Genomic DNA, 26,203 nt, shown 5'->3' on the forward strand with positions numbered 1-26,203 from the left:
TAAAACATAAGATGGGGTAGCATATAAAGTAATTTCCTTTAAGGAACTAGATACCATTAATGCAATTAGACTGAGCAAGAGTTATGTTTTGAAGCACCATGCTTGGTTGGCAAAGAACAGCATTTCCAACTTCTACACACAATCAGACAGCCAGTCCCGTGTACAATCCAGCATCCAGTCTCATGTACCACACCTTTCTAAGAAGAATCAAAACAGTCATAGATTGTTTAGTTAGAAAATGAATTCAGATGAGCAGGACAAAATAACAATGGATTAAAATCGTCTGTGTAAGTCTTGTAATGTTGTTTCCCATTGCATTTGACAGTGAACGTATTTATTCAGACTTGGCCATTGTTTAATAAAGGTAATAAAAAGCCAATTAATTGTGTTTATTATATGAATTAAAAGCATCCAAAACTCTGAGGAGTCAATTTTCTTAGTGAGAGATGCACGTAAAAGAAAATAAATGTGATTTTTTGTTAGTACAAATACCTGGTGAATTTTTAGATTAAGGAAAGAGATTAAAATAGACACAACAACTATAACCTCCAATGTGGCAAGCCATGTTACATAGACTATCAAATTCCATCCATTTTGATACAAATAATTTTCTGTATGTACAACTCGCAGATAATTTTCAGGTACAAGTAAAACATAAGTCTAACTGCACAAAAGCATTGTTTTGTATGATGTCATAAATGTTCCAACTATAAAAGCTCTGTCTGGCTTCATGACATTGTAGGCTATGCATAAAGGAACAGTTGCACCATCAATTAGCCTCTGCTAATTCAGCCTACAAACTTCCAGTAATGGAGTAAAGCATAAACAAAACACGTGACAAAATATCTTGTCAAATAGAAGAGATTGAATCAGGTAATCAAAGTAACTACCCCACATAGATATTGTTCACTGTTACATATGCAAATAACATCTATTGTTGATTCAGAAAGATTTGTCCATTCCTTCATGCTTTTCCACCTCAGGAATGCAATGTATGTCTCTAAAGAATAGTAGGCTTCCTTTCAAAAGCAAAATATTGTTCTAAAAATCTAATGGCATATCCTCAGTCGAATGATTCCCAGTCCTGAGTGATCTTGGTAGATGCAGAGGGAGGAGGAGCATTCAAACTGCCTACACCAGAATCAAAGGTCTCCCACTTGGTGGTGACAGCTACAGTGTTACTGCATAATGGATTTGCATTTCGGATCTTTAAAGCATCCATCGTCTCAACATAGTTTTGTACCCTTCGAACCTGAGTTTCATAAAATGATCAAATATCACTGGTAAATTAAGAAGCCAAGCAGAATTTGCAACCATCAATAAGCCAGCCAAATGGAAGAAAGGAACCTTTAGCTTCCATCCATTATTAGTTTAAAAAGGTTGCAATTGCAAAATTAGTATGATCATAAGCTACAAGAAAAAGCTTAAGATCATCTTAACCAAGGGACTCTCTTGGACAGTCATGGATTACCACAAACAGAGATCCTTTAATGGCAAATTAGTAGCACACAATATTAATGGATATCATGATCAAGTTTACATATCACAAAAGCCTCAGAATAAACTAGAAATTTAAAAATATTTTTTTGTAGTAATCTAGAATATTTAGAAAGTGTTGAGGGATAGAAATAACAGTAAGACTTAACAAATAATTTCATGAAATCCAAAACATTATTAAAACAAACAAGCACAGTTCTTAACAAGGTGTTACTTTGCGCCTAAAACAAATGAGTAAATCAAAATGTCATACCAAAGAGCTTGCTCAAGCGCCCTGAACATATGAAGAATTAGAAAGGAACACAGAATTCAAGTTATGATCAAGCACGTATGTTAAAAAGGAATTGCTTTGTTCCTAGAAGGAATAAACAAAATAGAATCCATAGATAAAGGCTTCCTAAAACTCTCTGAACCCATGTACTTCTTCTACCAAGTTCTAAATATCCAGTAAACCATTCTCACAGAACTCCATATGATGCCTCCATCATATTTGTTCACTCTATGTTCGCTCTAGCATGATTTATTTCCTACTTATTCACCTTATGTACCTTCAATTGGCTCATCACATACTAAGGCTCCAAAGACTGCAAAATTTCAACTTTCGAAAACCTATACCACATGTTTGTGCTGAATGTTGTATATGGATGGAATTTGTGCAGGGATACTTCTACATTATATGCTGTTACAGATAAACAGTATATAATATAAATTCATTTCATTCCAAACCCTTCACCCGGCTGCACAATGGTTGCTGCTTCATTGTTGCTAAGGGTACCATTTAATATCAGGTATAGACAAAAAGGTACCATTTAATATCAGGTATAGACAAAAAACATCGTTGCGAGCATTCTTCAACTAATAAGTAACCATATTCATAAATGAGCTAGAAAGGATGCACCCATAACCAGTGGGCAGTATCATGCCAAAACTCTGCTAAATAAAAACGGTGGCCAACAAGCACAATTTAGTGGCTTTTGGGTGAAAACACAATGGAAATACATCTTCTGACTCATTATGCCCTTCCACCTTCACAACCCCAGCTTAGTGGTTTCTGGGTGAAATAACAACGGAAACATGTTTCCTAACTCAGTATACCCTTCCAACTTGAGCCATTATTTTGATAATCACTAAAATCACCCCTCAAAAATCACTGGAATCACCCCTTAAAAATTCATGGTTCATTTTGCATTTCTTCTCTCACCAAGCACAGCAGAAGACCCTTTTGAGTTCAGCAACATTAACATGTTGATGTAGGCACATTGCCCTATGATATCCATTCTGGCACACTTGGCACAGCTGAGGAATGAAGCCCTGGAGCAGGAACACCCTACTTGAGAAGATCTCCAAAACATGATAAATGGTGAATTGAGGGGTCAAATACAGCCTAAAACAAGTAAGCCCTGTTGCATGGGACGTCATGAACATGAAGGAGAGCAAGTGCCCTAGCTTGAAGGCGGCTTGGGGAATGAGTTGCATGACAAGTGACAAAGCAATGACTAATGGAGGGATGCCCTAGATTGAAGCATTGTTTTTGTCAAAGGAGATCACTTGATGACAAACATTCTTCTTCAAGGGATCATTGTGGTGGCTCAATCATGAATCACCCCCTTGCAAGAAGGACATACAGTGCAAAAGGGGTTTTAAAAGCATGATAAAGTGACTTTATAGGGCATTACACTTATTCAAAGCATATTCCATATATTTAGAGACATGTCCCCCCTTTGAGGAGAACTTTTGGGGCTAAGGATGCATTATTTAAACATTGTCACAGATTTAGAGGCATATTTCACCTTTTGGGCTATTTGGGAGTAAGAACACATTGATCAAGGCCATTTCTAGACATTTGGAGGCATGTTTCACCTTTGAGAGGGACTTTTGGATGAGAACATTTTGTTCGAGGCATTTTACACAATATTTGGAGGAAAGATCTTTTCATGAGGAGAGGCCATGTGGCATTGTTTACCCTCAAATAAATAATAAATACAAGATTCAAAAGGACCTCAATGAAATAGAAAGATGGCCAGTGGCAATATATACCCAATTTAGTCATTCAAAAGGAAAAAATGAGTGCTACATTCAAGGACGATTATAGGACCTTCTAAAAACAGAAATATTATTTTATAAATTAGCTTTTGATTTAAAAGATATAAAATAGAGGGGAGGTTCATTTGCTAGAGGCATGGTTGGAGTTGTGGAGATCCCCTCCACACTTAGTTGAAGAGTTGTTGGGAGGAGGATGTCAAGGGGCATTTGATGTAAAGTTCTTCATCATTTTTTTTGTTTCATTGGGTTGATTTGATGGCTGGAAATTACTAATACAAATCCGCTGGAATAATCTTTGTAGTAGAGCATCATTGCTCCAATAAGGGGATGTTAGGGTTGAATGAAACCCTCCTTTTGTCTTTTTGTAATTATTCGATTTATTTTAAGAATATCCGTTGTCTTAATGTCTCAGTTAGGGATTGTTCACTCTATTTTTAGGGTTACTCTAGCTAGGGTTCAAGTTAAGTGCAATACCCTTAAGTTCTCTTGATCTTGGGTGAAATTATACTTGAAGACAGATGCATTGTTGGTTGATCATTCTATAAAGAGAGCTTCCTACTTGTGTCTACTTCATTTATGGTTTCATTTGTGCTTGTCCCTCCTAATAATTCATGGTTACACATTATTACGTGGCTGACTTTTGTATTTGTTGTGAGGAGTATTTTTGGAATAGTGCTCCTTTAATCTTTGGCATGTTAAAGTAAATCCATATGGTTAGTTTGAGCATGTCTGTAACAGCCTCACTATGCCTCCTTCCACACTGTTCAATCCCTATTGTTTTTTCTTGACTCCATCAATCCACCATCCCATTTAATTTTAAAGCATATCTTTCACATTCTTTTCTAGGGAATGCCCCCTTGAACAAGAGGAGAGCCAGACTAAAGTGAGAGGATGAGTTGTTGCAGTGACAATGAGCAACCTTCCTACTTGCTTATAGGGTTGCACTTGTTTTGGGACTTTAAATATATTTAAGCGTGGATCTGGGAAGTCACACATAGAACTAGCAATATCTTTGTTTGCCAGGCAAATTTGGGACAAACCTCATGCAATGACATGTAATGGAAAGTTTGATGTCCATCCATGTATGCAAGCAACATCGGTTTTAGTTTTGCATCTTTGGTGCACATTATAGTTGGAAGAAGTGCCAGTCCATTAGATCATAGATCTCTCCAATTGTTGCAACAAGACTGGGGAGAGAAACTTATCTCTGGCTTTCTGTTTATTTGTCTCTCATTCATTCAAGTGTTGAAGAGTAAAATAACAGCAAACTCAATTTTGCCAAAAAGATCCATGAACTAAATAACGTCCCTGGAAATGGGCTCTAATAAAAGTACCTTTCCACAATCAATCTGCACCTTGCAGTTGTAGCAGACAGCATTCATACAATTCAGACACTAATTACACATTAAATTGATCTCAACAGTGATGGATGTCAGTGGGAATAATTAATAGTCCTGTCTCTGCAGCACCACTTTAACCAGTAAACTAACAGTGAAACAATGAACTAACACTTGCTAGAAAGTTCCAAGTCCTGACTAATTCTTTTCAAGTATGATTTGTTGCAAGAACCTGGTAACTTAAGGTAATTGCAGATGTCTTTCACCATTTCATTTTCAAGTTATTAACTGCAATTTGTAACAAAGGCATTCACGAATCACGATAAATTGAACTAAAATAACTACAGCAATTTTTTCTTCGAAGCAGATTATTTAACATGAACCATCTCTGATCAAATATATTAAATTGGCGTTCTTGGAAATAATTCAATAAGTAATTCAATATTGCATTCACAAATCTAGCTAGATTATATGGCAAGTAACATAATGAACACTATTAATTTTGTGTGGCAAGAGAGATCTGCTAGGGTGTTCAAAGATTTGCATGAAGAAAGACTTTCTGGGATTCATAAGTTTTCAATTTCAGATTCCATAAGGATACAATCTTCAGCTCATCTGATCGGTCATCTAGATCTCATATATGTGCCCTATTTCAAAGAGATGTACATGCCCAAGCACTGAGGATGAACACTCAATTTTGTGTGGTAAAAGAGATATGCCAGGGCATCCAAAGATTTTACTAAAGAAAGACTTACTAGAATTGATCAGTTCTCAATTTCGGATTCTATAGGTATACAATGTACAGCTCATTCGATTGTGTTGAAAAGTAGCAAGTGAAAGTCTTCTTTGACTTGGGCCTTAGTCAAAGAGACCACAACGAGTTCTTTAGCATGCTCGAGTTCCTAAAAATTAGGACAAGTAATGAAACAGTTTGACTTATGCGTGGGAGTGGAAGGCTCAGTTTGGTGTCTTTTAGTGTAAGTTATCTTTGGAAAACGACATGCTTGTTAATCTCAAGTTCTAAATTGAGGCAAGACAAGTTACCTGAGTCTTGACCTTAACTCATCAATCACTAGTTTGAGTTCCAAAAATAGAACTTTCCAGATTTAGCTAATCCGAAGTGCTTATAAGGAGGATGAAGGCACACTTGTATCATTATTCTTGAGCACGAGTTTGTGTGTGGAGCTTGTGAGAGGAAGAACGAGCCAAGGAGAGGCTTGTGCAAGTTTGATAGAAGGCAATTTTTCCTTGTGAAATGCGCTAGAATTTAAGAAGTAATTGCTAAGAAATAGGAGCTCCTCATATGCTAGAAAATAGGAGCTAATTCCTGGACCGGTGCAAGGAATTCAGAGCTCAGCCAGGTAAGGAAAGAAGGCAGCAGGATCAGAATTCTTGCAAGGGTTTCAAGCTTACAACAAGCAGGGAAAACAAGAGTGTTTTCTACTGAAACAGGATTGTATTGTAACAGATCTATTACTCAAAATTTCTATCAATAAAATTCTCAAACAAGCAGAGGGTTTTCCCAGTTGGGTTCCCTGGAAAAATAGTGTTTTGCTATCGTGTGACTGTGTTTTATTTCTGTTCAATTCCAGTGCAAATAAGTAGGGAATTGTTAAAATTGGCAACTAGGGCCAAACTCCATGTGGGTCATCTTATTTATGGCAGCTGATATTTTTCTCGGATCCCTCTCATCGAGAGGTGTAGGATTGATCTAAATATCATCCGATTCCGATAAGTATTCATGGAGTTATGAATGTATTTGTGTTATAAGACAAATCGTCAAAGTCAGCCAGCAACCAAATAACCCCCACATGTGCTCAACATTTTAGTATAAAAAGAGATGACTTGAGAGTCATTTCACACACACTTCACTCTTGATTTCTCTCCACTTGTTTTGGGGTTTTAGTGGAAGAGAAATCTAGGAGGATGAAGCCCTAGACGCAGGAGGAAAGGAGGCTAATCTAGCTACCCTAGCCGCAGTCCTAAAGGATGGTCTACCCGCAGTCCTAGAGAGAAGATCACTGCTTCTATACGCTGCCTAAAGGAGCCTAGCCGCAGTCCAAAGATGGAGATATAACACGGTGGAGGAGGCCCTACACACTGCCCTTATACGCAGGTCTAATCTGCCCTAACCGCAGGTCTGTCCAGCCCTAGCCACAGGTCTGTCCAAGCCCTAGCCGCAGGTCTATTCAGGTGACCGGATTGTTGGAAGGAGGGCTGAGAGGGCAGGCTGCTAGGCCGAGTAAAGGAGGAGCATAACGCTGGAATTTGAGTGACTGTTTGGGCACGTTGAGGAGGCCGAAAGCTACAGCAAGCTAGGCCGCAGGCCATAGCAAGCTGTTGGAAGTATTGTAGGGCTGCGTTGAGGTGGACAGACCCTCAAGAGGACAACGTGACATGGAGGAGCCTCTCCTAGGTTGGCCGCAGCACTAGAGGGCTAGTATTGCTGACTAACAGTGGGACAGCAGTGCTAGTAGTGTGACAGCATGGTGCAGCAATGTCACAAGGCACAGCAATGCCACTTGGCACAGCAGAGTGGCAAACATAGTGCAGCAATGCCATATAGGACAGCAAAGCCACATAGGAGCAGCAAAAGCACATTGGGACAGCAGTGGCCAGCATGGTGCTGCAAGCACATTGGGACAGCAGCATGGTAAGTGGTACAGCAAGGACATGGTGCTTGTTGAAGCATGGTACTTGGGACAGCAAGCAATCATGGTGCAGCAATGAGATGTGACAGCATTGTGATAAGGTGCAGCATGATGTGGAATGCTGCTGCATAATGATGGGCATCGTAACAAAGTGAAGTGTAGCATGTTATGTGCAGCACTTGCAAAGAGCAGTACAGTGATATTAAATGCTACAATGAGATGCAGCATGATGGGCACAGTGAGGTACAGGATGAGGCAGCACTGGTGAGTGCAGCAAGATGATAAGGTACAGCAAGATGTTGCAGTACAGGAAGGTGGAAGGTGCAGCATAAGGTGCAGCAGTATGATGTGTGCAGCATGGTAATGAGGTCCAGCATAGTGATGATGGGTGCAGCATGGTGCAGCATGATGACGAGGTGCAGCACTATGATGGGTGATGGAGTCACCTTGGAGAATCAGTTGAAGCAGCATGTCTTCAACTGAGTTCAAGTACCTCATGTATTCATCTTCTTAGAAATGATCTATGCTCTTATTTAGATGAGTCAAAGTGTTGACTTCTGTTGTATATGTACTATCTCTCTCTCTCTCTGTTGAACTATTGAAAAACATATAAGAAGAATTGATCAAGGGTTTCCCCACATTGGGGTTTGTCCCTGGCTAGCGCCACATCTTGTGTCCTCTTGTCTTGGCTTGTCTTCTGTGATTTATGTTTATGTTCTATCTGCAATTTACTATTATGCTGATGTGATTGCTAATCTATAAAAGATATTGAGCTAACTGTGAAAATTGAAATAAATTTCTCTAAGCATAGACCATACCTTAATTTAACAGAAATGTTGTGTCTTTATGAATAGAAACTAGTTTTGAGAATTGTTCATTGAATCAGTAGCAGAATTTCAAGAAAATGTGCTCTAATAAAAGTACCTTTCCACTATCAATCTGCACCTTGCAGTTGTAGCAGACAACATTCATACAATTCAGACACTAATTACACATTAAATTGATAACAACAGTAATGGATGTCAGCAGGAATAAGTAATAGTTCTGTCTCTGCAGCACCACTTTAACCAGAGTACTAACAGTGAAACAATGAAGTAACACTTGCTAGAAAATTCCAAGTCCTGACTAATTTTTTTCAAGTATGATTTGTTGCAAGAACCTCGTAACTTAAGGTAATTGCAGATGTCTTTGACCATTTCATTCGCAAGTTATTTACTGCAGTCTGTAAGAAAGGCATTCACGAATCACGATAAATTGAACTAAAATAACTACAGCAATTTTTTCTTAAAAGCAGATTATTTAACAAGAACCATCTCTGATCAAATATAATAAATTGGTGTTCTTGGAAATAATTCAATAAGTAATTCAATATTGCATTCACAAATCCAGCTAGATTATATCGCAAGTAATGTGATGAACACTCTTAATTTGTGTGGCAAAAGAGATCCGCTAGGGTGTTCAAAGATTTGCCTGAGAAAGACTTTCTAGGATTCATAAGTTTTCAATTTCAGATTCAATATGGATACAATCTTCAGCTCATCTGATTGGTCATCTAGATCTCATATATGTGCCCAACTACTGAGGATGAACACTCAACTTTGTGTGGTAAAAGTGATATGCCAGGGCATTCAAAGATTTTACTAGAGAAAGACTTACTAGATTTGATAAGTTCTCAATTTCGGATTCTATAAGGATACAATGTACAGCTCATTCAATTGCTCATCAAGATCTCATGGACATGCCCCTATTTGACATTAGGTAGGGGTAAAGGCTGTTTTGTCATGATGTCATACTTTTATATCATTTTTAAAGGGATTACAATTTGCATTTCTTCTAGAACTACACATGAGGTTTTTCACTTGAAGAAAAATTGTGTCTGTCTGGTTTGCTCATATTTTTCCTGAAATGAACCTTATCAGACAGCAATCTGAATTTTGAAACCCATTCTTAGTTAATAAAAACATGCAATCACACCACTACATAGTAGCTGGATAATGTGAATGCTGGAAGAAAAGCTGAAAAGTAGCCCTTTTATTTTCACTTAAAATCAAAAATTGTTTTGAAGAGTTTGGACAGTCCACAAGCCCTCACAATCAAAGACAATTAGCAAGCTTTAGTTGAATGCTGGACCCAGAGTCCCAGCCTTGCGATTGACTGATGCATATGCATACAAAAAGAGTTCATAATTTCCACAATATTTAAGAAACCCACCCATGATTACGGCTTACCTCTATTCTTCTTTGCACCTTAGCTTCCCCTTCTGCCTCGATACCGTCCAATTTAAGCAGCTGGACCATTAGCATCTCAGTCACGACGATAAAATTATTGTCTGAAACCTTGGTTCCACCATTCACAGCTGCCTCTATCGCTGAAACCTGAAAAAGAAAAACATTTCGCTCTCATAAATTCCATGTTCTTGCAACAACTTTCGTACACGTGTTTTTAATAAGTTTTGAAAGCCGGAATGAATATGTCCCTTTTGAATGAATAGCAGGCCCTTCAAACATAGGCAAAAGTCAAAATTCATAAAACCATACGATATGCATACCTGTACCGAAAGCTTGTCCACTTCAGCCTTAACTGCAGAAATTGCCTGACAAGATTTTGTAACGCTCTGATTCCTCTTCATTTCCTCCAATTTCCTCTCCTTACTGGCAGGGTCCTCCATCAGAATCACCTTTGCCATGTCTTTGACACCTGCTATATGCAGGCATTCATCATTCTCCTTCTCTTTTCCTCTGAACAAAAGCCTTTGTTCCTGAGGCTCCAACCCAGTCTCCTGGGACAATAGCTTCTTGAGGTCCCCTGGGTATATATACGCACACAGATAGAATCAATCAGGATACATTATAGGATGTTTATACAGCACTATCTTCAGAACTCTTTGACGTATACTCATAGATTAGAACTGCCACAACCAGCGATATAGGCCTAATTCGGCATGGGCTAAAAGTAAAAACTAGGAGCATAGTCATACTACATATAAAAACAAAAGAAAGCTGAAACACACTTTGGAGTGTCAATCCAGATCTGAACCGCCACATTGCCCATCGTCATGAGGGTATGTATCTCAGCATAGTGTAAACTACCACCCTGGGTTTGAATCCTAGCCTGTCTAATGTTTTCACGCAGTATCAGCGCAATTGGGATTTCCCAGCTGGTTGTAGCTAGGAATTACTAAACCCTAAGTCTGAACGAATAATGTAGTTTGAGAAGGGGTGTTGGAATGTCAATCCAAATCCAAACCATTGTGTTACCCATCATGACAAAGGCATGTAGCTCAATGGTGGAGCAGTTAACCAGCCAAAGGCAGGTACCTTTGGGTTTAATTCCTACCCTGTTATAAGTTTGACATGGCCTCAAAGTGATGGTTGTGTCTAAGAATGCCCCAGCACGAGGTCTGAATGACCGATGTAGATCAAGAGAAGGTGTCGGAGTGTCAATTCACATCCAAACTACAAAGCTGCCAGTCGTTTCCATGTCTATCCAATGTTTTCACAAAACATAATAGGATTTGGTTACTGAAATGGCCAGACTTTTGCAATAGGTCCTTGGTCTAGGCCACCTGGGGTCCATTTTCTCTCTCCCACCCAGCTAGCATATAGATAGGGATGAGCCCAGGTACATGTCCTCGCCGATATTGACTGAATAGATATGCAATGCAGGATCGGACATTGGGGTGTGTTTCTCGAAAGCACCCTTAAAAAAAAACAAAGAAAAATAAGGGGGTGAGCAGAATAAATACCAAAGGTAGCCTGCGCAGGAATCGAAACTTCACGCTGGTATGAACCATGGGAAACCTTAACCTTAATCATAGGCCCAGCTGCAGCGCCACCGTCATCTCTCTTCTGAACCAACATGCCTCCAGGCCTCAATTCCCAATCTATGGCATCGCTTCTATCCTCTGCGCTGCCGCTGAAAAGGGTTCTGGAACTGGACCTGTTGCTCATGTTATTGCTCATGTCTCCTCCTCTCAACTGCACTGACAATCCTTTGCTCTCTTCTACACTCGAAATGCCACAGCTTTAGCCAAAAGTTGTAACCGGATGAATGAACCAATCGAAATCTGCAGGCTTAAAGAAAAAAATTGTGGGCATGTGGAGAGGTCCAAGAGGAGTAGTTGATCAGGGAGCCCACATGAAAATACACGGTGAAAAGCACATTATAAGCTTGCAAATCCAACGACCAAGCCTGTCTCGATCTACTCCACGCTGTACTCAAAAAAACACCCACAGAATTGGCCTAAGACTTCAAGTTTGGGGCACAGCAGCTTGGAAAAGACGCGGTGCAATCTGTACTTGTCAGCCTTTGGGTTTCCACCCCCACCACCAGATATAATGTAACAATTTCCCTTCTCTAGGAATTAATTGCACCGATCACCAGATGGCAATTTCCAATAGCAAACGCAGGTTTCAAAAACCACCTCGGTTATCGTTATCCGTAGATGGTAAATTTGGAGGAAACTTTGCCATTAATTTTAATAACAGTTCAATTTTGCTTAAAATTGTTGAAAATTTTGATCATTCCCTACTTTATTTTAAGAAGATTCAAATAACAAAACTTAATAAATTAGTTCTTGTTACTGTGCAAGAAAATAATTTCACCATGATTAGAAGCATGCACCAATATTTTTTACCCGATTCCGGCATCGCCACCAATAAAAGTCAGCAAGAATTTTAAGGAAGCGAAGTGGCCCACAGTCCATATCTGGATACAAAGCCATGAAGTAGATAAGTGCTAGGGCACAACAACCAATCTTCGAGAACAGTGTGGATGAAATCCCAAAAAGTGGGGAAGTTTGTTGACCTTTGGATTTGGCGGACAACACAGTCTCCGAGACTGTACAGCTATCTATTCTTTAACTACTTTTAAGGTTGATATAGGGTTAGGTTTGAAACCCTACTCAAACCATTTGGGCGGCAGGGTTGGTAGAGGAAATTATGAACGTGGGGACAAATGTAAGGATGTTTTTTATGTTTCCGCTTTTATTTCTGTATTGCAGGTTTGCATGTTTATCTTAAAATGGCAGCTGGCTGGCAATGTGATGGAGATTGAAAGAGTTTTCTAATATCTTCAGTTTTCAGTTTCGGGTAGATTCTGCAAGTAATATTCCATAACATAGGTTAATAAAATATAATTTATAATTAATTTTTTATAAAACCTAATTTTATATTAAAATACAGTATAATTATTTAAAAGTTAATATAAAATCTTAAATATAATTAAAAAATTATTTGATTTTATTTAATTAATTAAAATCATTTTTCAGGTTAAAAATATAAAATGAATTTAATTAATTAAAATACATATTATATTATATTAATTTAATTTAATTAATTATTAAACTAATTTAAAATATTTTGAAATAAATTAATTTGTAAAATATAAAAGTCACGATGAGTAATATTTCTTATAACACCTTTTTATCTCGTTAAAAATGTAATTTTATTTAATTTTATAATTTAATTATTTCATAATATTCTTGTCATTTTCATTTTCCCTGTATTATATTTTATTTTATCTTTATATTATATTTTAAAAATATTTAATATATTTATTATTGATGATGATGATGGTGGTGGTTAACGTCTGTTGAGACCAAATAATGGTCTATCGGACCTAAAGAAACAAATTATCTATTTTGATTTAAGATTTTATTTTGTTTGTGTGATTTTCACATTATTATAATAGCTGATATTTAAAAATTATAAAATTTTGAAAAGATTTTATTTTGGTATGTATATTTCTACAGCTACTAGAAGATGGGGAAGTGTTCACTTTAAATGTTGGTCTCTTCGAACATAATATACAAGATTCTGAAAATTCTCAACAACAAGATTTTATTTCTTTTATAATTTATTTAATTCAAACTTATTGTGCCAAGAGAGGCTCTAAATATTATAAAGTTATATTATGTAAATATTTGGATTCTTTCAAATTACACCAAAATAAAAATTATAATTATTAATTATAATTATTAATTAAAATATTTGACTTGTCAAATTATATATCCTATCCTCTTGGTCAAAACCGGTTTGTCCCCCATTGAAAGTGGGGTTATGTTTAGATATCTGATGTATAAGAAAAAGCTTCATAATATGGAATTTAAGAGGCTCCCAAAAATTTCTTCTAACTTTATTCAAAACCCCCACCTAGGCCTTAACCGCAGATGGCATCAGGATGCTCAACCTTTGGGGGATTAAGGAGGAGGTCATCATGGGAAGCAAGGACGGTATCAAAGATAATATTACCTCCAGTTTTAAGGACAAGGTGTGGGATGCTAAGGCGTTGGAGGGTAAAAGGAAGTTAAGGTACTATAAGGAGGTGATCAACCCCGCCGATGATAACCAGAATTATCTCTCTATGTTGACTAGCACTAAGAAGAAAATGAACATTGCTAGAATTAGAACTAACTCTCATGAGCTTCGGAGTGAAACTGGATGGTGGTCTACTCCCAAGACTCCCTGGGACGATAGAATCTGTCAAATTTGTGATACTAAGAAGGTGGAAGATGAAAAGCACTTCCTTTTAGATTGCCCGGCTCTTGCCCACATCCACTCTCAATTCTCTATCATTGGCCACACCTCCAATCTCCTTGACTTATTTAAGTCAACCCAACTATAACGATCTTGGAACGCCTTTTTCCCTCCTCCTTGATCACAGAAACAAGATTTTGAAGAATGACAATTAGACTCTCTTTTCTTGATGTCTGATAGGCCACATTGGTCTTAGTGGACGCTAATCATCATCATCATCATTATCAAAAAAATAAATATAAATAAATAAATAATTATAATTATTAATAATTAAACCAACCTGGATCCATTTTAATTCTGGATCTATCAAGTGTCGAAGTGCAAAATTTTCCTCAAATTTTACACTCAAAAAGAGGTTTGCACTTGATAGATTTGATCCTTGTAGATGATTGTTAGATTCGGAGTTAAGATAGATCTAAGTCAGTATAACATATTGTCCCATTATCAAATCATAAAAGCAAGATATAAATTCAAAACTCATACAGTGAGAATTATTAACTTTTCAACTTTTTAATATTTTGAATTTTTTCATTTATTAATATTTCTTTTAATGTGTTATAAGTTTTGAAGCTTTTTGGCATAGGAATTTACTTAAAAATAGACAAAAATTATTTTAATTATAAATTTGAGTTGTAAATTCTCCACAACCTTGATATTGAATCCATATAATCAAAAAAAATATATATAACTAAAAAATTCATTTTTGACGGAAAATTATTTTACAAATGATCAAAGCTCTAAAATTTATAATAAATAAATAACACTTTTTAATTATTATTAAAAACAAAAAACAAAAAACCTTTTAAATTATAAATTTAATAATATATAATTTAATAAACAAAACCATACAACCTAAAGAAGAAAAACTGAAATTATTAAAAACAAGAATCATAGGAAAACTAACGTTATTAAAAACATAAGATCATAGGAAATAGAAATGTGAGTGGTAGGCACGAAGGATGGCATGAATGATTTGGCAACATGGTCATTTAAATTTCCAACCCATATTGTTAATGTGTGCATAAGAATTGACTTAAATATTTGTAACGTTCATGTTTGATTGTTTCTTTACCTTTAGTGGTATCATTTTCAATTATTTAAAAAATGAATTTAATCATTGTTTATGGAAGATGTTAGTTATAAAGAGAAATTGTAATGTATTTTTATGTTAATTGTATTATATATAGAAATGATTTTTCTAAAATTTAAGTGGAGAGGATAAGAGTAATTTTTCTTTACCAACCAAGTTACAGTAACTTACAATCAAAAGATACATTAAAAGAATGAGTTCTTTTTTAAGATATAGTATGATTAATATAAGGTTTTTAATTTATTATTGGGGAAATTAGGTTAGTAATACAAATATGTGGATATAAGTCAAATAATAAGTTTAAGATTTATGATACAGTCATACAAATTAAATAGTCTATGTGGCTATGAGTCAAATAATAAGTCCAAGATTTATGACACGGGCATACAAATTAAATAGTCTAAAGAAAACTAGGGCTACTAAGTCTATTACTATATTGGATATCTTGTTGACTAATCATCCAAAAAAAGAGATATAGAAATTAAAAATGTAAACATTTAACTAGTGGAGGGGTCCACCTAGATAGGACCAAGGTTATTTATGTATTTCCCAGAGTTGGAGAACTCCAAATCAACCAACTTCTTTGCATTAGAGAGACCCGAGTGTTAAGTTTCTTGAGTTTGAGTTGTAATTCATCAATGCAAAAGAAAACCTCTTGTTGTGCTTCAAACCACTCCACTAAAAATTTATCCACTATAGTTTTGATATGTCAATATATGTCTATGGTATGGAGATAGCAGGTGTGCCTAGTGGGAGTGTTTCCTATCTCCGGAATCCAATGTCTAACCTCTTGTTCCACTTCCACCTCCAAGATGAAATGTTACTTTACACGAGCTCCTTATTCAACAATGTGTATTTCATGTTCTTATTCCACTTCCACCTCCAAGATGAAATGTTACTTTACACGAGCTCCTTATTCAACAATGTGTATTTCATTTTGGAAGGCCCGGTGAGTGTTCTCCCAAAATGAAGATGTTGACCTTTATACACTCATATGAACTTTAGAACATGTTTGTTGCCACCTTCTTTGCCATCCCCAACAACTTGAGGAGGGACTGCACCTAGTCATTATGATAGGGAGGAGGAGGCCTAAGTAGAGAGGGGCGGGGAGATCATAAAATGGATTTAGAGGACACAGTCTCCAAGAATGTACAACTATCTATTCTTTAACTATTTTTAAGGTTGATTTGAGTTAGGTTTAAAGCCCTACTCAAACCATTTGGACAACAAGTTGGTAGAAGAACTATGAATATAGAGACAAATATAAATGATGTTTTTTTGTTTTTCCTTTTATACCTGGATTGCAAATTTGCATATTATCTTAAAATAGCAACCTACTAATAATGTTGATTAAAATTAAAAAAAAAAAATGTATTCAATTTCTAATTAAAAAAATGTATTCAATTTCTAATAAATTTTATGAATGATATCTTGTTACATCATAATAAGTTATCAAAATATAATTTATAATTAAACTTTCATAAAACTAAATTTTATTTTAAACTAAACTTTCATGGAACTAAATTTTGTATTTTAAGATAAATGAATATTTAAAAAATTAATATAAAAGTCAAAATAAATAATATTTATTATAACACTTTTTGCTTCATAATATAAATCCCGTATGTGTGATATTATAGATATAAATAATGTTTCTTATAACACTTTTTCCTTGGTAATATAAATCCCTTATCTGTAATAATATAAATGTAATTTTATTTAATTTATAATTTAATTATTCTTCATAACCTTTCGGTATAAAAATCATAATATTTCATTTTCCCTAATTATATTTGATTATAAAAATGAAAAAATACTTAATGTAATTCCTTTCCGTTATATACTTTCTTTGTCTTAGCCTTAAATTCTGTAAACAACAACATCACAATAATTGATATCTAATTTTATGATATTTAAAAATTAGTGAAATCTTGAAAATATTTTATTAATATTTTTTATAATTTTTATGATATTTAAAAATTAGCGAAATCTTGAAAATGTTTTATTAATATTTTTTATAATTTTTTTGTGATTGAATATTATATGGCGTATCATCACGTTAAGAAGTATAGGAGCAAGATATAAATTCATAGAAATTTATGAAGCGAGTATTATTAGTTTTTTGAGATTTAATTTTTTATTATTAATAAAAAAAATGTTGTATTTTACATTTTATATATTTTTGGGTTTTAAAAAAAAAATCACAATCTCAATGTTTTATAAGTTTTTTTATAGTATTAATTTATATATAGTTAAAATTGTATTTAAATAATAAAAATTGGTGATTCTATTAAAGATGATTTGTTGAATTATAACCAAAAACTGCAAAACATATAATTAGACAACACTTTTTTTAATTATAATTTTAAATTTAATATATATATATATAACGTGAAAATCAAAAGCAATACACCTTATCATATTCTCCTTATAGAAGTGGGTCGTTACCTTATCGAGAGCCTAGCTATGACTAGGCTTCTGTTGTACAAGCACAAACTCAATAACATAGGAGATCATAGACTTCCTAAGCTAGCTTTAAATTCCAACCAAAACCACCTAAGGCTCAAGCGGGGGTGGTATAAAGACACGAGGGCCTGGTTAAACCATTGGGAGATCAACGAGAATGGTGCATTGCAAAACATTAATAACATTAAAAATATTGTTACTTCTAAGTTCAAAGAAAAAATGTGGTGTGAGAAAGATTTAGCAACTAAAAGAAAATTAAGTTATTATAAGAAGGTCATCAACCCCACCCTAGAAGATCAAAAGTATCTCTCTGTTTTAACTAGCTCAAAGAAGAAAATTAATATAGCGAAGATTAGAACCAACTCTCATGAGCTTCATAGTGAAACAGGTCGTTGGGCAGTTCCTAAAACACCATGGATGGAAAGGATCTGCCATCTATGTGAGAATAGGAACATCGAGGATGAAAACCACTTCCTCTTAGAGTGCCCCGCGTACAACCACATTAGATCTCAGTTTCATAATCTTTGTCACAATACTGACCTTCCTAGCCTTTTACAATGTCAAAATTATAGTGAGCTCGGGAAGCTTCTCTCCAAGCTTTTTGAGCATAGAAATAAATTCTTAAATCAAACCAAATAATTTGTTTGTTTAGGTCCGATAGACCAAAATTTAGTCTCAGGGGACGTTAACCATCATCATCATCATCATATATAAATTTAGTCAAAATATTTTAGCTCGGGAAGTTTCATGAACAATCTATTTCCCAACTACCTATGTTTAAGTTTCCAAAAATATATTGTTAGCAACTTGTTAGTGGCATTTACAAATAATTGTATCTAATAAGTGGTGGCTCATCTATCAAAATTAGGATTTTCCAAAAAAAAATCATTACTATTAAAAATTATATAAATAAATTTAATATTTTTAAATTAATCTAATTTACAATAATAATATTAATATATGCAATTCTATCTATTTAAACAAATTTTAATTTATTTTAAATAATTAAAATGTAAATTTATGAAATCTTTAAATATAATTTAATAAACAAAATTTTACAACATAAGAAGAAAAACTAATGTTATTAAAAACATAGAATCATAGGAAATAGAAATGTGAGTGGTAGGTAGGAAGGAAGAATGAGAGGAAAACGTTGGCATGAATGAATTGGCAACATGGTTGTTTACTTTTCTAATTTATATGTTTACACCGAAGGTGTTTTTAAGGGGAATTTGCTTTGAGAACTTTCGTCGTTTGTCCAGAGCCTATAGAAATATGTCATGTGTTTGTACTTTGTTGTAAGTACACAAATGTTTTTGGTCGTATCGATGATGCGGTACATCAATCCAATGGGATGACTCCAAGAACACTTTGAATTTAGTGTCAGATTTTTCCAACTTCGCTACATTGTATGCATTCATAAAATCATGCAGCCTTTTCTTTATCAAATGATTAACACAAATGGTCAATATCATTGCAACAACTGCTTCTAGGAAGTGCTCTATGCTCTGTAATAAATTCTATTGATATGACATAGTGTTTGTCTCGTTAGCTCGCATATGGAGGACTAGCGAAACGAATGCCTGAATGAAACCAAGAAAATGCCACTTGTTTGCCATGTCGATTTCATTATGATTAGTTATGTCTACAAAATCGAAATTGAAAGTAGATTACACCATGGACGACTTCTGCAACATTTTATTGAAGCCTTGAAGGCCTACTTTTGGTTTCTAGTTGTCAAAAACGACTCTCAGTATAGACAATGGGATCTGTTTCTCCAATTTGAGAATGTCGCTCTTTATATAGACGTGAAGCGTACTTAAACTGATCATGTCACAATCTAGTATGGAAAATTTTAGGGGCGAAATTTCGCAAATGGTATATTTTTTTACGTTTTCTGAACAAATATTCGTGAATTTGGTTAAAATTCACATATTTTTTACATATATATGATTAAATGGATGATATTCGCCAAAAAATTACCAATTTTAATACTAAATTACATTAGTTTTATTGAATATTTTCCTACATTCTATACTTACAAATTTTCAAACTAGAATAGTTGCTTATAATACTATGTACATGAAAAATATTAAATCCTTAAAAAATACACTGCAGTCTAGTCTAGTTGGGGGGGTAAATAAGAAACTTAACAAAAAGGATGCATATATGGCTATCATTAGAGAGAAGTCCTTACTACCTATCTCCCCTACCAATTATATTGCAATAATAAAAGTGCTCAATTTCCTTTTGCATCCTTTCAATCTTTTCAATTATGTTGTCCAAGCTCTTGTCGTGTTACCGCAAGGTAGTGGTAGGCTGAACTTTGTATACCTCCATTGTTGACATCTTTAGATCTAGATACTGATAACAACCACCTCCCATTGAAGATGATTCAAAATCTATGTCTAACTTCTAGTGGTGGCAAGTATTAAGGGACATAAAATGAGGAATATAGGTGTCTTGTTTCATATTCATGAGAGGTGTAGCCACATGCGGAATCGCACCCGCATTTGGTAGGGATTTATTGTCATCGGTCATATCCATCTCCTCCCATTTGTAGTCGAAACTTTGCCATTCCCCATGGCCACCTTCTTGCGATGGAAGGAGGGGGGGGGGGGTGTCAAGGGGGGCAAGCCCCCTCCTGTAAGTAGGCACTCTTGTAAAAAAATGTGAGTTTCAAACAGTACCTGATAGGGCCCTCGCCACAATCCTCTGTTTGATCCTCTACTCATCCTGCACCTACCACAAACAATGTTCAAGGTTTATAGCCATGATATGATAAGGGTACAAAATATTGCAACCAAAAACCTCCAAGAACGATTGGTGAGGCACCCTCTATGCCATGGAAGGCGAGACAGTGCCTACCCCAAGCAGTGGACATGCCCAGGTATAAAATTAAGTCTTCAATAACTAACGATTTTATAAACTACATGAGGGATCATACCATCATTGGCAGGTTACTGGGCCCGTGGCCAACGGAAAAGGACTTGGTCTTATGAATAAATACCCACTAGAAAACTAAAGGAAAGATTGACCTAAAACTATGCTCTAAGGGTTTTTTTACTGTCATCTTTGAAAATTAGCATGATCGAGTAAAAGTATTTGAGGAAGGACCTTACTTCTTTCAATATGCAAATCTTTACTATTATTACTAGACAAATCATTTTAACCCATAAAAAGAAGATTTCAGCTCAGCCCTTATTTGGATCTGTTTGTACTCTCTATTACTATAATACTGGCACGAAGAAACCCTGGAGGCATAGGGAATGTCATTGGTTCATTCATTAAAATATCTTAAGCTACTAGACTAGGTCGTTATACTGCCTACACTCGCATCTATGTCTACATGGACGTTTATGTCCATATCCTTGCCTCAATCTACCTTTTCCATAATGAGAAGACCTAGAAAAAACCTGTAGACTACGAACATATTCCTTTTTGTTGTCATAAATTTCATGAACATGGACATCTCTTCCAAGACTTCCCTCTCAATCATCCCCAAAAATCTAGCTCTAAAGCAAATAAAGATGTTGAAGGCTATGTGAAAACCCCCTCTCATCAAAACTCAACTTGCAAGAAACAACAATATAATCCTACTCATATCTCTGCCAAGAACCAAAATTCCCTGGACATCCCTAAACCTGCCACCCAGATTTCTCCTTTGCCTTCTTTGAATCCTGCCAACCATCCCACCTCAAAGACTATCTCCTTAGATGATGAGCAAGACAACAAGAAGAAAATAAGACTCCATGACACTCAAGCAGATGTCTCATAGAATGAGATTAAAACACTCATGGATTCTGAAGACCTGGAGGAAATGGACAACAAAGACATGGAGCTAGCAAACATTGATCTCCAACAAATTGTGGATGCCTGCAAAAAATAGGAGCTACAGGCGATTCCTCCTAACCATATTCAACAGGTGGAACAACATTGTCAGTGAAATAAATGTGCCTTCACAAAAGGACATGGCACCATTGTATCCACCTCAAGTCTTGGTGTAGCTTCCATCAAAACCAAGCCATATAAAAAAACTGAGAAGGAGGATAAGAAAACTAATGCTCTCTTACTTCAAGAAGCAAGGGAATTCCTAGCAAACTCTAGAAAGAATGCCTTAATCACAGAATCATATAACTACATTGTACCCTCTTCCAAATGAAAATATTTTCTTGGAATATTAAATATGAAGAACAAACAAAGATTGTTAAACAACATAATAAAATAGGACAATTTGAAGGTTATCATACTGCAACAAACAAAATGCTCCGTGAAGTAGCGTCAACTTCTAGCAAAGAAATTTTGGCCCATTTGTAATTCCATTGCCATAGATTCACGAGGTTCAGTATGGGGACTTGCCACACTTTGGAACCCCTATAGCTTAATCATATAAAATTTCTTTGCCACCAAGAGAACAATCTCAATTTCCTTTTTGGTGTTGGGAACTAGGGAATCGAGACTCCTCACCAACGTTTATGGATCCCATATGCAAGAAGCCAAGCAAGATTTCCTTTGGGACTTGAGACATATCCCTTCTCTCCATAAATCTGATTCATGGATTATGGGAAGCAACTTTAACCTCACTATATAGTATAGGCCATCATGCAAAAAAAAAGGACTCCTTCATGAGGAACGAGAGATGGTATATTTCTACACCTTTATCAAGGATCTCAATCTCATTGACATAGAGACCATAAATGGCCTGCAAAAATGGAACAACAAGAGGGGAGGACAACACCAAATAGCCTATAAACTAGAACACTTCCTCATATCTGAATCTCTTATGTTAATTGGCAAAGATGCAGAAGCATCCATCCTACCAATAGCAGGTTCTGACCACTAGCCCATAACAACCAACATCTTTATTCATCATCTTCCTAACAAAACTTCTTTTTGCTTTGAAAAAATTTGGCTACAAAATTCAGACTTTTAGGAAAATATTGGGGCCTGTGAAGGTTTTAACCTTGTACATAAATTACCTACAAACGAATTTATTAAAAAATAGAAAATATACAATGGTGAGAACATAAAATATACATAGAGATTTTTCTCTTGGAACCAAAAACTAGGAAAACCATATTGATTTTTCATTATGTTCCTTTCGATGTTATAATACATTATATGCATGTCAAAGCATTCATAAAACCCCTAATCCATTAACCCTGGATTAGAACATAATCATAATTCCTTTGACCATATATATAAAACCATGGGAAAACCATCATACGTAAAACCATGTGCAAAACCATGGGTGGGTCTGCTCAATCACGAGTAGGTCTGCTCAATCATGAGTGGGTCTGCCCAAAAAAATATTTTTTGGGTCGTTATCCCAAACTATGTGTTGGGGGGATACCGCCCCTTTGCAAACCCCTCGGCAGGGTGGGATGCCCCCCCCCCGGTTGTGCCCAATGCAACATAACAACACCTGGGACTAATCATTCAAAGAATATAACACATGCCCAACAACCTGATGGGCAACAACAAAACCTCAAAAAGGAAAATCCATGTATTGATTTCAGCAACACTTAAAGAACCTCAAAAATATCCTTCGGGAATGGAACAAAGAATTCTTTGGTAATATCTTCCATCATAAAAAATCTCTAGAGGCACAATGGAGGTTTTCAACAACAAATAATCAATAAGGGGTGTAATGAAACTCTCGTGTTTCGGGAACAAAATATATAACAATAGTTGGAGGAAGGATACGTTCACAAAGAAATTCTCTAGCAATAGAAATCCAGAGTCTAATGGATCAAAGATGGGGAGAGAAATACCAAGTTCTTTCACCACTCCATGATCTAGTGAAGGCACACTAATAAAATTGCTAGTCTACATTCCTCCCAAGGTACATTGCTTCACTCTCTTTCAGATATCCAATAGGAGCTTAATAATTACTACAACATTCTTATGAAAAATCCCATCCTTGACTGCTCTGCCTCCATTCAACACATCATTAGTCATATCCACTGTTTGGATACAAAGGAACAAAACAATGCCCTGCTCAAACTCTTCCCTCTAGATGAAGTTGAAGAATTTGTAATGCAGTTTGCCTCTAAAAATCCCCTAGTCCGAATGGCTTCATCTCTAACTTATTCCATCACTATTGGCTTATTGTTAAGAAGGATGTTTGGAGTCTCATTAAGGATTCATGCAAATACCATAGCATATTACCTACACTTAATGTCACCTTGCTCACCTTGGCGTTGAATGAAGAAAATGTTGTTGACCCCTCTAAATTTCACCATATCTCCCTTTGCAATGTTATTTACAAAGTTATATCCAAGGTGATTTACAATTGTCTCAATCCCCTCCTCTCATCCCTCATTTCGCCAAAGCAATTTGGTATGTAGAAGGTAGGCAAATAATTGATGGTGTTGTTCTTGCCCACGAAGCCCTTCAGTCTCTCAAGTCCTCATGCATTCTAGGCATGCAAATAAAGCTTGATATGTCCAAATCCTTCGATAAGCACAGTTGGGAGTTCATATCTGCAAATTTTCTTGTGTTTTTCTTTCATCCCTCCTGGGTGTAATGGGTCTTAGCCCTGATTTCCTCTTCCTTCTTTTCCATTTTTATCAATGGCTCACCCTCTCCTCCCTTTACCCCTTCTTGTGGCATCTGACAAGGTGACCCCTCTCCCATTGCTCGTTATCCTCATGTTTGAAGGCTTAGGCAGAGCCTTCATGACTTCTCAAACTCAAAGCTTCGGGTCAATCAAGGGGTTTTCCTTCCACCTCCCCCCCCCCCCCCACGCATAACCAATTTATGGACGATGCCCTCATTTTTTCCCAGCCTACCATGAAGGAAGCTCGTGCTCTTTTGTGTATATTGGACTCCTTAATAGAAGCCTCATGCACTTCCATTAACTTTCAAAAATCCCCTCTTTTCTTCTTCAATACTCTGCTTTATGTGCAACACCTACATGGATTCTTGGTTTCACTCATTGTACTCTACTTCCAAATATTTGGGTATCCCTCTTTCCCTTTTGGTTATATGCCCCTCTTGTTGGGAAGGTCTCATCTCCAAGTTCCACCACATCCTTTCTTCATGTGCTTTTAGGCCCCTTAATTTGGCCAGAAGGACGACCTTCTCAAATATATTCTCTAATCCTTACCTATCTATCTCTTCTCTACTCTTGCTGATCCCAAAATTATCCTTCAAAAGATTCAACAAATCTAAAGGAACTTCCTTTGGGGAGGCACAAGTATAAACAAAAAATGGGATTTAGTATCTTGGGATACACTCTACTTCCCTATGAAAAAAGGAGGCCTTGGAGTGCAAGACCCAATGATCCTATGTGGGGTACTCAGTGCCAAGATCTAGTGGCATTGGGTCACAGGACAAAGCTCATTATGGAGCACCCTATGGGCTCATAAGTATGGCAATCAACAAGCTCTCAACAATCACATTAGAATGACCAACTTCCTGGATGGCTCAGCCATATGGAGAGATGTGATTTCCAATAGGCGTATCATCCAGGATCACTATTTTTGGGAAGTCTGCAATGTGGAAATTTCCCTCATTTGGAGAGACTCCTGGCAACAACATCCATAGTTATCTTCTGACCCTCAATATGAACCTCTACAAACTCTCTTTGAATCCAACACATGTCATCTATTCAAGAACTACTGGCTTACTCAAGACAAAAATACTCTTTGGAGATCCTAGAACATGAATCCAGATCACCTTCTCGTGCTCCATAGAGTTGCATATGACTCCCTAATTGATCTGGAAATGAGATCTTAAATCAATATTGAGGTATTACGGACTCATGTGCAGGAATGCCTATATTACTTAGTGTAATAGATTGAAAAGATTGCGGAATAATATAGACAATGAGAAGTTATAAACATAACAGACGCACACATCAACATAAAAAATAATCAAGGAGTTCACCAGACTTCTTGGCTACGTCTCCTGGTCTAGCTTTCAGTGTTGACCTCTATATTATGTCTTCAAGAGCAAATTATTACAAGTGTGAGCTCAAACCGAGTCTCAACACAACAGTGACACAACAATAGGTATTTACTTGAAATCCCCAAGTCTACAAGAGTACACAAACTCTCCCTCTTGCCCTTTGTCTTCTGCTTTCTCTCTGTCTCAGCAACTGCTTCCCCCTTGTTCTGTTATGGGATGGATTTTTAAGCCTATCGGCGCTTGTCTGTTCGTCTACTCTTTCGGGCCCTCTGGCTCTCGGCCGCTGTCCCTTCATCTCCTTCTGGAGCATTTAAAAATCATTGCTAAATGCTCTAAGGTATGGTGGCCACCTGTTTTTCAAATGGAAAGGACCACTGGCGCGGGTGAAATCCCAAAAATTCATTTCTCTGTTTACACATAGAAATACACAGAAAACATAGAAAAATCCGACAAAACACTTTCTATCGGACTTCAAATAATATCCAATCGCGTCCATAATCCCTATCAGGTCTGTGCTTGATCGCTATCGCAAGTCGCAGTGCCCATATGCCATGGTTTCCTTTGTATTTGGGTTTATAACGGAAATACATAGAATACATAGGAAAACCTGACAAAAACATTTTATCAGAACTCAAATTATATAGTGTCACGTTTATAAACCCTTTCGGA

The 26,203-nt window shown here is 36.1% G+C and overlaps 1 protein-coding gene across 2 annotated transcripts; it reads right to left on the reverse strand.

The window, feature by feature from the left end:
* Positions 1-769: 769 nt before the first annotated feature.
* On the reverse strand, positions 770-11,865 carry LOC149162774 (BAG family molecular chaperone regulator 4-like). 2 transcript variants are annotated; one of them, XM_089437387.1, is made up of 4 exons: positions 11,274-11,857; positions 10,077-10,333; positions 9,757-9,903; positions 770-1,252 (listed from the first exon to the last, which is right to left on the reverse strand). In XM_089437387.1, the coding sequence occupies exons 1-4, from the start codon at positions 11,488-11,490 to the stop codon at positions 1,064-1,066; spliced, it is 810 nt and encodes a 269-aa protein (XP_089293513.1). In that variant the 5' UTR covers positions 11,491-11,857; the 3' UTR covers positions 770-1,063. The 2 variants fall into 2 exon arrangements, with proteins under 2 accessions (XP_089293513.1, XP_089293514.1); XM_089437388.1 differs by having other exon boundaries at positions 1,150-8,750; positions 11,274-11,865.
* Positions 11,866-26,203: the final 14,338 nt, after the last annotated feature.

The sequence above is a fragment of the Pinus tabuliformis genome, chromosome 5_2 (genome assembly GCF_031772625.1).
Source record: "Pinus tabuliformis cultivar Carrire ecotype Pingquan chromosome 5_2, CPIR1, whole genome shotgun sequence".
Taxonomy (NCBI): Eukaryota; Viridiplantae; Streptophyta; class Pinopsida; order Pinales; family Pinaceae; genus Pinus; species Pinus tabuliformis.

Bases quoted from the DNA above. Each gene is read 5' to 3' on its own strand.
- LOC149162774 (XM_089437387.1), bottom strand. From the start codon at position 11,490: ATGAGCAATAACATGAGCAACAGGTCCAGTTCCAGAACCCTTTTCAGC. The intron at 10,334-11,273 runs GTATTTATTCTG...ATATATACCCAG, and splicing joins TCCTGCGCAGGCTACCTTTG to GGGACCTCAAGAAGCTATTG. The intron at 1,253-9,756 runs GTAAGCCGTAAT...TATGAAACTCAG, and splicing joins AGGTGCAAAGAAGAATAGAG to GTTCGAAGGGTACAAAACTA.